Here is a 14,341-nt window from a genome sequence, read left to right on the forward strand (position 1 = left end):
GCATCTAATACGGAAACATACGTCAAATTGGCACATTCCAACGAAACGGAAAGTCACCCATGTTCCGCTGTCCCACCGAAAATGTTGCAATTCATTTCCGCCCCCATTCGTGGGCCAAAGAATTTCTACGTTGCAATGTCTTGATCAATGTCGATCGTGGTTGTCAACTGTACAGAGTAGTGAAATTGGCACTCCATATTCGATTCTGACCATCCGCTGCTTGCAACCGTTGCGTTTACACACGCACACACACGATTTGGGCATCCGCTGTTAGCTATGCACAACACTAAACGGAAGCGCGTCGAAGTCGTGGGGTTGCAAAGTTGCTTCCCAAAATATGGCCCCCAAACAATGCACGCGTGAGGTGTGATTTCAATTATTTAAAAGACCCCGCTGGACGATTTTTGGATCGCAGTCGAAGTTTGGGTGTCGTGATAAGTCGCTCGTTAAACGGTTCATATTTAGAACAGTGATAAAACCGGATTTCTAGAAATATTAAATATGGCTTCTAAGTATGAGAAAGTGCTCCTGGCGTGTGTTGTTTTGTGCTGTTTCTTCTGCCTGGTGCATTGTGAAGACGAGGATCAAAATGTGGCAGGTCAGTTAGTGGATCCAGTTGGAGGGGAGGGAATAATCAGTCGAATGGAACTTTTCTGCTGATCAAGTGATTTGTGGTCTCGGTTTTGCTAGAGTGTGTTGAAGATGAAAAAAATGGAGCATTGGAAAAATAATGACTGTATTGTTTCCAAGAGCAATGTTGTGGTAACAAATTATTGGTTTAATTTTTTTTTGTAGAAAGTTGTGGAGTGAACTTTCTTGTGAGTACATTAAATTTCTATTTCAATTATTTGTGCGGTTTCAGAAGCGGGTCAATGCTGAGCCAACAGAACATACAGCTGTAGCGCTGGGCCTCGTGAACGAAATGCATGGGGATAATAACAACAGCCTTCCGAACTGTTGTATGATCATACTACATCATACTACATCAGATAGCCATACTAATAGAATTCACAATCTTTCGAAGTTTAAATGGCACCAGATTCGAAAAATTTAAATTTCATCAGCACATACGCTAAAATACTTGTTTTTCACAACATACCGACATGCATTTGGCAAAAAAACTCACCAATATTATGGCATGTTGTTTTTCGCTTGGACAGGATCTTCATCATCTCGACGGTGATCAAATAGTATAGATTGAAAAAAACTGATTTTGAATAACTTTTAACTTGAACTCGATTTTTGACAGTCGAGACGGAATGGTAGTGATAATGGTCGGTGGTTGTATTCTATCATGCTTAAAGTTTCACTCGAACCTTGGGTCAACGGATATAACTTTTCTCGTGGCTTTATAAAGCTAGCTCCAGTACTGATGTCTAATAATCATTTATATTTTTTTTTATTTGACATATGAGATAGTAATATCATCTCCTTTATTCAATGAGAGCTGTTTTTTGTGTTGTTTTAATCTAATTTCACTTTCTTGTTATTATATTTGGAAGATATTATTAAATAGTTAATTCTTCAGCTATTTCTATGCTAAACAAGCACACTAAGTGCTTGCACTGAGCGGCGCGAACGACTCGCTCAGTGGCAAAGCAACAGAAAGCCGTTATGATTTAATCATATCTCAACATATTGTATTGATTCCTCGCTGTCTAGAGCGAGATTGCAATAGAAGCATTAGTAGTGTTGAATTAAGGATAGTTCAAACTTTTTTTTTTTTTTTAATGATGATGGTCCCACCTCTTTCCCCTACATAGGTTTGAGCTGGACGAGTTATCTTGTGGATAATTATATGGAGGAGTTTCTTTGTAATATCAAATCAACCAGTAAGCTAGTTAAAAACAAAAAACGGTACGGTTGTACCACTGGCATAGATTGTTTATCAAAAGAACAAGTAAGGGCATTATCTAAACGCTAAATATTCCATGGCATGTCAAGAGAATTTCCAATCCGGGAAGACACTTGACCGATCGGGAATCGAACCCAATGCCTATATCAGCATTAGCCATGAATTTACAAGGGATTTCCCGCTTTACTAGATTCCCGAGAACGATCTACTAATGCGATCGCTTTCGAGTCCAGACAGCTGAGCAACCCCGAGCCTAATTCTAGCCGACACTTCAGGCCCAGTAACTCTCCCAAGGCATGTCAAGAGAATTTCCAACCCGGGAAGACCCTTGACCGATCAGGAATTGAACCTAATACCTATGTCAGTACCAGCCTTGAATTTACAAAGGAAATCCCGCTTTACTGGATACCCGACAACGATCTGTTAATCGTTTTCGAGACCAGACAGCTGAGCAAACCTAAGCCTAATTCCAGCCGATACTTCAGGCCCTTCATTCAACCTGGGGTATAATCGCGTCAATCTGAATCTGCAATGAGATCTGCCACAACACAGAAAGATCTCGTCAATCATCTGTCAAAAGGATAAATTTACAAGTATTCCGGTTGAGCTATCCCTTTCTTTGATAACTATATATATATGGATTTCTTTTATAATACAAACAAAACCAGTATATTAGTTAAGAGCATATACATAGATTGTCACTCGAAAGAGCAAGTAAAGGCATTATATGAACGCTAGATATTCCAAGGCATGTCAAGAGAATTTCCAATCCGGGAAGACCCTTGACCGATCAGGAATCGAACCTAATACCTATATCCATACCAGCTTTGAATTTACAAAGGAAATCCCGCTTTACTGGATACCCGACAACGATCTGTTAATCGTTTTCGAGACCAGACAGCTGAGCAAACCTAAGCCTAATTACAGCCGATACTTCAGGCTCTTCATTCAAACTGGGGTTAATCGCTTCAATCAGAATCTGCAATGAGATCTGCCACAGCACAGAAAGATCTCGTCAATCATCTGTAAAAAAGAAAAATTTACAAGAATTCCGGTTGAGCTATCCCTAGCTTGTTCGCAATTTCCACTTTCAATCCCTTAGAATATGATTTTCTTAAAAACAGAATAATTTTTTTAGCCAATGCTCAATGTTAAGCTTCTCTATGCCGTTTCACGTGCACGATGCTCAAACTGTTGTAGACTACTCGAAATGTATAAAAAAAAAAAAAATAAATTAAAAACGAGTACAAACAAATAAAATACCACCATCATCATAGTCTAATGATAAAAAAGACAAAAGCACAAAAAAAAATTAATCTTATAGCTTCGTCATCTTACATACTAACATTGATTACACACCAGGTCAAATATTTAAATCATGCTTCAAAAACTCTTTACAAATACTACGAAACATTCGAAGGCTTGTTGCTGTCTTTGCCTCATTGGGTAAGGTATTATACAGTCGATATCCCTTATAAAAAATTGAATTTTGGGTACACGGCATTCGGAAGTTCATGGTTCTGAGGTCGCTTGCTTGTCTTGTATTATATCGATGCATGTCTCTTCCATACATTATAGTGTTTCGTAGGTAATTCGGCGTCATATTATTAGTCATTTTGTATATAAACGTGAGCGTGCAATATTTAATACGCTGACTGACTGACATCCATTGTAGGCATTCTAGCATGAATCTCCGCGGAGTTCGTCGATCACATCTCAATATCAGGCGCATAGCCTTGTTTTGCATCATTTGCATTCTTTGCATCTGTCTCTTATTTGCAAGAAATAGTACAGATGCACAATAATCAAAATGTGGAGCGATCAGCGCTTTGTAGATCGTTATTTTGCTTTCAAAAGTCAAGAAACGATTTATTCTACAAAGCACTCCATATTTTTGAGCTGCCTTCTTTATAGTATAATTAATATTCTCTTCAAAAAGCAGCGTTTCGTCTAGAATAACGCCAAGATATTTGATTGATGATACTCTTTCTACGGGTTGCCCATCTATACTTATACTTAGATTGCCACTATCAAGACTGCGTGTCGACACTACCATGTATTTCGTTTTACTTATATTTAATTTCAATTTTTTCCATTTTAACCTGTCATCTAAGTTTTGTAGTTCAATTCATTTTTCTGTAACAGTCTTGCAATGTATCTGCTCCAACAAATATCGCTGTGTCGTCAGCGAACAAATTCACGTCGCTGTCATTTAACACCTGTTTGATGTCATTGATATAAAGCAAGAAAAGTAACGGCCCCAGAACACTTCCTTGAGGCACACCCAGATTCACTGATCCCGCCGATGATTTACTGTCCCTATAAATAGTGATTTGTGTTTTTCAGTCCTTCCGCCTATTACTTCAAAAACGTCCAATCATGAATACTAAAACTCTAATTTTCAGCCTTGAGAAAGGCAATTTGGAGAGCCTTGCGAACCGCTGTCGTCTTGTCGCTAGCCTAATAAAAAAATAAATCTTCTATACTCTCGTCTACTGAATTGAGCTTCTTGTTCTTTTATGTTTCGGAGGCTTTCAGCGACCAAATTCATTTGCTCCTAGCCTTGAAAAATGCCTTTTTTTGGAAGGTTCTCAATGGTTTGCCCTGGGATTGAATCCACGGACGTTCGCTTAGTAAGCGATATACAACACATTCGGCTATCGCAATAAATGCGTAGGAATACACTCTGTCCAACTTCTATAAGACCAGGTGATGATCTTGCTGCTTTGTGTCATTGTAAACAAACAACGCTTCAATTTATATTCTAGTGTATTTGTATTGGTAACTATCATACACTGCATGATTTTCAAATGTGTGTGCAAGCGTTGAGCGTAAACAATTTTTTTTTGTATTTCTTAAGTGTCAAGTTTCTATAAGACAAGTTACGTTTTCCGTTGTTTTAAGTTAGTTTGATTAATAAATCTGCAAAATGCCGAGGGGAAAAGTGCTTACGGATAGAAAAAAGGACAAATCGATGCATTTCACCAAAAAATGTTGGAATTAGAGAAATTGCGCGTCGGATTGGACGATCCCATCAATTAGTTATCTACTATTTGCCTAATCCTCAAGGATATGGTAAATAGATGTAAATCGTAGCTCTCTGACCAGGATAAGCTAGAAATAGTTAGAACAGCTTCGAATACTTCAAAATCGCTTATGAAAATAAAGGAATATTTCAATTTTAAATGTTACTCGGGAGACAATTCGTCAAGTTTTGGTAAAAAATTTTAACATAAAGAGGGCTGGAAAGGTTAAAGCCCCTAATCTTACAGCATCTCACATCGGAAGACGTCTGAGTTTTGCCAAAGCTCACATGAACCGACAGTGGGACATGGTATGTTGTGACCAAGAAAGTTTACAAAAGAATACTTTTTGCTATATACCATAACGAAAAGTTCTTCAATGTATAGGTTATCTTCAGTGACGGAAAATAGTTCAATTTGGATGGTCCTGGTGTTTTCAACGGGTACTGTCGTGATTTACGGAAGAATGAACAGTATTTTTCAACCAGAAATTTTGGTGGAGGCTCGTGCATTGTTTGGGCGGGATTCTGTGGAACCGGAGAGCTCAATATAGCTTTCACATCATTCAAGAATTACATATATGTTTTGGAATCCTTTCTCCTACCATTTTTGCGTGGATATCGTCACAAAAAATTCACATTCCAGCAAAACAATGCTACTACCAGCAAGGAAACTAAGCAATGGATTATGGACCAACAACTTATTTTTTTGGACTGGCCGGCTCGCTCTCCAGATTTGAATCCTGTTGAAAATCTTAGAAGGATCCTTGTACGCAGGATCTACACTGAGGGAAAACGGCACACCTCGATTGACGAGTTCAAGGTCGCAATTTCGGAAACATGGAAATATATCGAGAAATCCGTTCAGCAGAATTAGGTAAATAGTATTCCAACACGAATTCTCCAGGTTATTAGTCGAAATGACAAGGTTCACATTTATTGACATGTGAATCAGCCGATCGTTTTGATTTTTTCATTGATAATACTTATGAATTTTGAAATGGTCTTATAGAAACTGGACAGCTGAAATTATCATAATTAAGCACAATAAATAAAAAAACAACTCTTTTGAACGAAATTGACGTTAAATATACTTTATTCTAAGCATTCAACAATTTATGAATGTATCCTGTTGAAATTCTAACTGTTTGTGTTGCAACGAATTAGAATCAGAGTGCTCTTATAGAAGTTGGACAGAGTGTATCTCCAATCGATTATTATAAGCCTATGGACATTTTGTCTATCAAAAGCGTTCGAAGATTACATTTTCCCATAGTTTTTGAATAACGAATGTATTGTCAGTTAATCCATGAACGTTAAAAAACTTGCTGATACTTTCTACTACTGTCCGACATAATCTGAGGACGAGAAAATTTTTTTTCTTATTCATCTATTCATTATTATTATTATTATTATTATTATAGAATCGATTGTATTCATTTTCTGGAAAAAAGGAGTTGTATACTAGTTTTTTTACAATCCTCTTCTTCTATATACAGTAAGTAAAATCTAATTCGACATGCCGAGGATCTGGAATTCATCGTTGAAACACACCGTCCATACGACTCACTCCATGATCTTCTTCAAGGCCACCAACGCCCAGTGGGTTGGGTCTGAAAAAAGACGGTCAAAAATCTTTTCTTGTTTACCTTACATTTTAGAGCTTGGGTGTCTTCAGAAAAGTTTTTCAGAATGTTGATTCGGATAATTTGACGGTGTCATTCAAACTCTTACTAAGTTACAGTAAAATTTAGAAAAAAAATAACTTTTTATACCTACGAAATATGTGAGTTATGTCTTGAGCAACATTATAGAGCTATACATTTCATGAAACTTTTCTGAACATACATAATATCTATCTATCAATCCTTCAGAGATATAACTGTTTTTATGGGGAGACTATCTCAAAACTAGTTTTTTTTGACTTGAGTTATACCTACATTACACTATATCAACTCGACATGTTTCACAAAGTTCTAGATAATATAAAAATATATAACTTTGCTGAAGACACTATTAGTGTTAAAACACAATTGCGATGTACAGTGGTTGCAAAGCAAAAATATGTCATTTTTATTCATTAAATTATTCAAAAATGTGCACGTCTGTGCATCAATACTCAACGTCATTTTGTTCGTCAGGCTTTGGAGTTTAGGGCAAACTACTTTTCTAACTCGGGAACATCACTTTTTATACCAATTTTTACAGCGCAATTTACTCAATTTTACTCAGTTTTCTTCCTACTTTATCTACTACTATATGTATTATATTAATTTATTAATATAATCTATAAATCAATATCTGATTCTGTCTCACTATCAGACCTCAAATTTGAGTTATTTTGCAGTAGTTTTATTGCAGTTGGTGATAGCAATTGGACCTTTTTCGATTTTCGTTTCCGCAAGCACCTTATCAGAGGGTCGGATGTCATAAGCAATCTTACAAAAACATCCTGATTGCTGACCTCTCTGCAAGTTGCAAGTTTTTTTTAAATTATTAATGAATAAAAGTGACATATTTTTGCTTTGTAACCACTGTACATTGCAATGGTGTTATTTAACACTAATAGTGTCTTCAGCAAAGTTATGTATTCTTATATTATCTAATTTTTTGTGGAACATGTTGAGTTGATATAATGTAATTTAGGTATAACTTAAGTCAAAAAACTAGTTTTGAGATAGTCTCTCCATAAAAACAGTTATATCTCTGAAGGAAATAGATAGATATTATGTATCTTCAGAAAAGTTTCATGAAATTTATAGCTCTACAATGTTGCTGAAGACATAACTCAACTATCTCGTAAGTATAAAAATAAAATAAAATAATTTTTACTTTAACTTAGTAAGAGTTTAAATGAAACCGTCAAGTTATCCGAATCAACATTCTGAACAACTTTTCTGAAGATACACAAGCTCTGAAACGTAAGGTAAGACGAGAAAAGATGTTTGACCGTCTTTTTTTCAGAACGGCCACACTGTGCAACGTTCCCAACATTCCTCTTCTCAACGTATTATTACTTTAGTCATTTTTGATAAGCCTTGAATATATTCTGACTATAGTGCAAGTTAGAAGGGTTTTGAAGAAAAATCCCCCAGCCGTTCTGAAGAAAACACAACGGATATTGCATAAACATTAAACATCGAGACCTCGCCATAGCTACTTCATTTGTTATGAACATCATTCTCATTTTGAATCAATGTTTATGAACATACGATTAGAGGAGACGAAATAAAAAAGAAAGTGGAGGGAGCTTGATGGATGTTTATGCGTATCGTATGATGATTCGATGCGGCCAGGACAACCTGAGAAGTACCAAGGTAGAGAGCGAACGGCTGCGATTCCTACGACAAAATAAACAGGAGCGGCGTGAAGAAGAATACATTTACTCGCGAGGCGCTATCATGAGCAATGCCGACACAGCCTTTACTATTGTCAGACCAAAACGCAATGCACGACATTACAGCACGCGGGTTTAAATAAAGTCAAACAAGTCTTTAATGATCTTCATTGCTACATTACATCAGTCCCACATTGGATGTATCCGGTTGAACGGAAACAAGCGGATTACCGCATTTTTAGTTCGGATAGTGGAAAAATTCGCACTGAGGAAATCGATAGGGTAATTTCTTCGGAAATTCAAAATCCGTTTACTGATCAACTACTCACCTGTTTTCTATCAGAATCATCCGAAAAGTTCGAATTTTTGCATTCTGTAAGCGAAACCTATCTTAACGGGTTTTAACTTATATTCGCTCAAATACCTAACTAATTACCTACTTGTATCCAAATCGTTTGTATGTATTCTCACAGAAGTGTATAATGGTACTCCTTCTCTCTTTCAGAGGCGCGAACCTTTGGTCACCACTTTTTGAAACGTATCAGCTTCGCCATCATCCCCACGGCGTTCGTTGTTGGAGTAATCACCACGCTGCTGTCCGCGCTGACCGTTGTCTCCATGAAGGGTTTGGGTGTTGGGGTAAGTCTCTGCGGTAATCGTGCGTGTTTCGATTGGGACTGATTTGTACCTTTCCTGTCTTCGGCAGATCATCCTTCTAGTACTTGCCATCTCGCAATTCCTGGCAAGAAATTTCCCGGCCGCCCTCCCGCCGCCACCGATTGCCTATGCAGCGCCGGCTCACCCAGGACCCATCCCGATCGTCTACCACAAGGACTGGTAATACATAATGAACTGCAGGAGTACGCGATCTCGGATGTGCGAGTAATTTTAAGATAATTTATTGTTTTATTTATTATTATTTATTTCTCCCGCCAATCGAGTCACGAGTGAATGAGTAATCTGTATTGTGAACAACAATGGATTGCCCTGTGAGGGCAACTACGGGGGGGTCACGAAAACAGAGAAATAAACTTTGCTTTCGACTAATTCCACATGCGCCCCACGCGCGTAAATCGTTGTGAATTGTTTTGGTTTTCCTCGCTTCCGAAGGCACCTCCGGATCCAATGCAAACTACGGAGGAGCGTCGTGACGCATCAGTCGTCACGGTTTGCCCATTTCTTCCACTTCCTTCTCCTCACCAATAGCTGCACATATTTTGATCAACCATAAGGTTCGGCACGGAAAAGGGAGAGTTTTCTTCCTCGCCGATCTAGTCCAGTGGGGCACACATTCAGCGATAATTGTCACCATTGCCTTTTACGCACGATTTGATGACATCTTAATTGCCTACCGGCTTGTTCGTTATCAGTCTATAAACTGATCATTTGTGATTGGTTGCATGGGGAAAATGTGAAAACGGTATGCTGGGCAACAAGTTATGGTATGACTAAAAGGGGACCTGACACTGGATCGGGAGCAGTCGTCTGATAAGGAAAGAAAGTAAGCAAGGTAGTAGTTTGGATAGGAAGCATAACTTTTCGTAGTTAGCAATTAATACAATTGTTTATCAATCACGATGCAAACAAGTAACGATCTTTCAATTTCTTGATAAAGTTGCTGCGGCAACGATGATAGTGAAAGATGGAAATCTGTCTCTGCAATGTGGAATTCAGTACGCTTCATTGGTTGCGAAATTAGTTTAATAATTATTGTTGCTAAAGACGTGTGAAGCACTTTTTGCAGACGCAGATATTGCTGCTAGGTAGTTTTTTTTTTGCTGTATTGTTTTTCTCCTGCGCACAAACAAATGAACAAATTTCGGAGTGTTTGGGGCAATCTGTGCGGGTAAGAATTGGAGAATAAAAATCCAATTTAAATTTTTTTTTTATAATTAATTTATTTTTACATGCTCATTTACATAAGTTTTAAGGATTCTTAACTATATCTATATAACTATATATAAACAATTTTCTTAATTCTATGATTAGTATGGTAGAAAACCGATTACTCGTGGCCGACTCGAGTTTAGAAGGGTGACATATTTTCTTCAGGAAAAGGATGGGACATAAGGAGATTGTAACAATTTTGATGAACACACTCAATTCTCAAATCTATTCGTATATCTATTGTGTATTTACATTTCAACTTATGGTACTGTTCACAGCAAGAGGTCCAATTACTCGCAAAGGAAGAAATAGAAGGTATAAGAATATAGGGACAATTACACACGAAGATCGATAGCTTCGAGGAAAACATATACAGTAGAACACCGATTATCCACGAAGTAGTCGGGCAACATCACCGCGTATAACGAAAATCGCGGATAACGCAATAAAGAGCTAAAAAATTACATTGAATCCAGAGCGACCAGCTGCCCAAACTTTTCGATCGCCAATCGGTTCATAACCTTTCACCGGAGAGATATGCCCATGAAAGGCCCATGCAAGTACGACGCTACGCTATGATTGACGAGATGAAGACGCCATCGAAGGAGGAGAAGATTTTTTGAAGTGCTCCGAAGATTGGAAAAAACGTTGGCACAAGCGTATAATATCTCATGGGGTTTACTTTGAAGGGGACAAAATAGATATTCATTAATAAATAAATATTTTTTTTAAAAACACAAAATTCACTATACTTTTTGAAGACACCTCGTACTAAAGCCATTTGCTTTTTTTGGGGGGTAAGCCGTTTGAATTTCTGAAGAAAGCAACATCCCCTTGCCCCTGCGGAACCCATATTGTGTATCTGAGAGTGGGCCATTTTTTCAACTCATCGATCAAGGCGAAACAAGATCATTTTCACCAACAATATCCGTATACAAGACAGCATTGCTATTGGGCGGTACGAATTGAAGTCGGACGAGGGCTTTCCGGGTTTTTGAATAGCTATAATTCTTGCTTGTCTCCAATCATCTGGAACAATATTTGAACAATAATTTTGCTGATTGAAGAAATTCAACAAGCGATTTTTCGCCACATCAGGGAGGTTTTTCAACAAGTTGAACTTAATTCTATCCGATCCTGGAGCATTGAATTGTTACAAGAAAGGAGAGCAAGAGAGAATTCGAAAACGCAACCTCGAAATCAAGATCGCACCTATCTTCTGATATATCTGGAACAATTCGCTTTCATTCGTTGAGGAGTTATTTCTTATGTTTCGAGCTACTTTCCATATTTTATTCATTTACGTTTCTCGTGACAAACCTCCCACGAAAATTGATTCTCAAAGTCTAAATACGATTGAAAATTGTTAGTGGTTCCATGTTTCCGAAAAGCTTAAAATGCATTTGATTTCTCTACATAGGGCTTGGAACACTGGCTATCCCACCATTGCGTTTGAGCGCAAAATGCGGCATTCTCCTCCAATGGAGATAAACCATCTCTGGAAATGATGGCTAGAGCAATCGCGTCTTTCCAGTCAATGTGTCTTGTGAGGTCATATGTCATGCTTATAGATTCAGAAGAACTCAACCCACTGGTGATAGAAATTGTGATTGGCAAGTGATCTCCACCGTTGGGATCCTGCATTACATTCCACTGCAATCTAACGATAGTGAAATCGAGCAAAGCTAAAGGTCAAAAGCACTTGGGTTAGCAGGAGGTTTAGGTACACGTGTTGTTTCCCCAGTTTTCGAAACGGTCATATTGCAGCTGTTGCGAAGGACATATATCAACAATGAACGGTTGTTGCCTAACTGTTCCTCCCCAGCCGGTTCCGTGAGAGTTGAAGTCTCCCAAGATCAGCCGTGGCTCGGGAAAGAATGAGCACATGTCGGCGAGCTGCTGTAACTCTCGGAGGCCAATACAAGCTGACAATACAGGGGTCTTTGCCTCCGATGTTTGCATGTCAAGCAACAGCTTCGATCCCTTCAATAGGTGGAAGGTCAATTCGAAAAAATGAATAGCTCTTGTTGATCTCAAATATCCTTCCTCCGTATCTGTCTTCACGGTCCAAGCGTATAATGTTAAAATCGTGGAAAGCGAACCTCGTCTCGGACAGAGCAAAAACGTTAAATTAATGTTATGAATGAAAAAAGTGAACGTATCTATTTTAGGGATAAGACTACGACAATTCCACTGTAAAACAGTGATATCTCCGACATCTCTATTAAAAATAGCCGTCGAGAGAGATAATCATTGCAAGGAGAGGCCATGTTTGCATCAAAAGCTGCAAAAGTGTTTTTACTTTTGGAAGCAATGCGGTGACAATGGATCTGATGGAGTCGGAAACATTAAAACACGTGAAGATTTGATTCATGAGGTCAGACAACTTCATAAATCCCGATTGGGAAGTTGTACTGGACGGTAAAACAGGGTACAGTTGGGGTTTTTGATGTCCCCTCGAGTGCTGGATCATTCGAAGGTGAACTTTTTGGCCAGCCATGAACTTTGGCACGGGAATCGCACCGGTAGCCTCAGTTTTTCCACCATGATGTAATCCCAGCAAAAGTGAATCGAAATGAATCGGACAGCCTGAATTTTCTTTTTTTATCCTTCCTTGGAGACTTTTCCGAGTTGGCGGCAGTCCAAGACTTTGACTTTCAAAGAGGGGAGCTTTTTGAACTTGCCAGCTCCTTTACTTTTTATTTCTTCGTTCGTCATACCCGTTTCAGTTATCACCTCCCGTCATGGGAGGGAATAAAAAAGCTATATTTGAGAGTGAAATGCTTATCAGCAATAATCTCATTTGCGTCCTTCCGGTTAGTCACGTACAATTCAAAGAACCGTTAGGACCAAAGAGTCACTTGGGATAACTGTAACATGGACGCAGACAACATTACGCCCGGTATGAACTGGTCAACTGAATCACTTGAGCTCGAAGCAAAGCACACTGCTCAGTACAACAGTTGTGTGCCGAATATGATTCGATTTTCTTGTTTGGAATTTAGTTTGTTTGTGTTCTTCATGCAATTACGCTGCAAATAAGATATCACAATAGGCAAGGGAAGTGCGGTTCTCATTAGGGTTCTAATTTAACCTGTTGATAACTGTAAATGAGCAAAATTAACATTGACGTCTGGCCAAATATGGAAACAAAAACCAAAAAAATCACTTATGAGAGATTCTGCGTACGCATATAATTTTGGCGGCTCCGATATTAAGTGGAAGGTCGAAAAATAACGGATTTTCGTAATTTCTTTTTCGAATGTTGAAATTTGATTTGGTGTTGTGAACTTTTGGTGATTAATTAGGGTATATTTGAATATGTATTTCTATTTTTTGGATGCTAATATAGTGATTATTACGCTCAAACTAGCGTTGACAGAAAACATTTCATCTTCGGCAGAATGAGTTGTTTTAAAATCTTTAAAAAATTTGTTTGTATGGGAGCAGGCATCTCTTTCTTTTTTCTTTTTTCGTCTTTTTTGGGATTGTACCAAAAAAAGTCCATACAATGTAAACGGGAATCGAACCAAGGCCAGATGGAATGCAAGACTGTTTAACACGACCGCGCTATCCACATAGCTACTGGTGCTGTTGCATAAATGTGTGATAATATTACACCACGTGTTTTGTACGAATAAAAAGGAGACCTATATTCTTTTCGGTCTTGGCCGTGTATTTTGAAAAATTATGCGAAAAGCTTATTTGCAATGTGCCTCCTGTCTCGCTCGCTCGAATTGATCTTATATTGAAAAAGCATGTATATTATACAAATGATATACAAGTATTGGATTGGAGAGTAAAGTTTCAGCATTCCAACCAAAGTATAAATGTTCATCTGTTTTACTTTCATGGCATAACATAGTGTCTGTAGAGAGCTCAATGGTCCAAACAATATAACACACATGGGATTAGAAAGAACACCGTTGGTTGGTTGTTGGTTTGGTTCAGGATTTTTTGAATCTGTCCATGCAGCAGCATGTGCGTTAATTCTGATCGATCGACCAATCTTATTGAAAACCAAATATAACCTATCGAGTAATTTAATTTTCATCTCGAGAAATAAATTATGCCAAAGATTCCCAAATCCAATTGGCATCTAAAATGGAATAAAAGTTTCGGAAATGTTTGTATCACACTCCAAAGCTTTCCAATGCAACGAATTTCGCATGCCGAAAGGTGCACTAAATCAATACGCGTCTGTCCTAATGCAACAGGTACTGCAGTTTTCCCCACTGCA

At 38.1% G+C, this 14,341-nt stretch overlaps 1 protein-coding gene across 1 annotated transcript; it reads left to right on the top strand.

Annotated features, from left to right (window-relative positions):
• Positions 1-402: 402 nt before the first annotated feature.
• LOC129762984 (protein apnoia) lies at positions 403-9,216 on the top strand. The gene is made up of 3 exons (XM_055761632.1): positions 403-598; positions 8,720-8,853; positions 8,921-9,216. Exons 1-3 carry the CDS (start codon positions 502-504, stop codon positions 9,053-9,055), a joined length of 366 nt encoding a protein of 121 aa, XP_055617607.1. The 5' UTR covers positions 403-501; the 3' UTR covers positions 9,056-9,216.
• The last annotated feature ends 5,125 nt before the right edge of the window (positions 9,217-14,341 follow it).

The sequence above is a fragment of the Toxorhynchites rutilus genome, chromosome 1 (assembly GCF_029784135.1).
Source record: "Toxorhynchites rutilus septentrionalis strain SRP chromosome 1, ASM2978413v1, whole genome shotgun sequence".
Taxonomy (NCBI): Eukaryota; Metazoa; Arthropoda; class Insecta; order Diptera; family Culicidae; genus Toxorhynchites; species Toxorhynchites rutilus.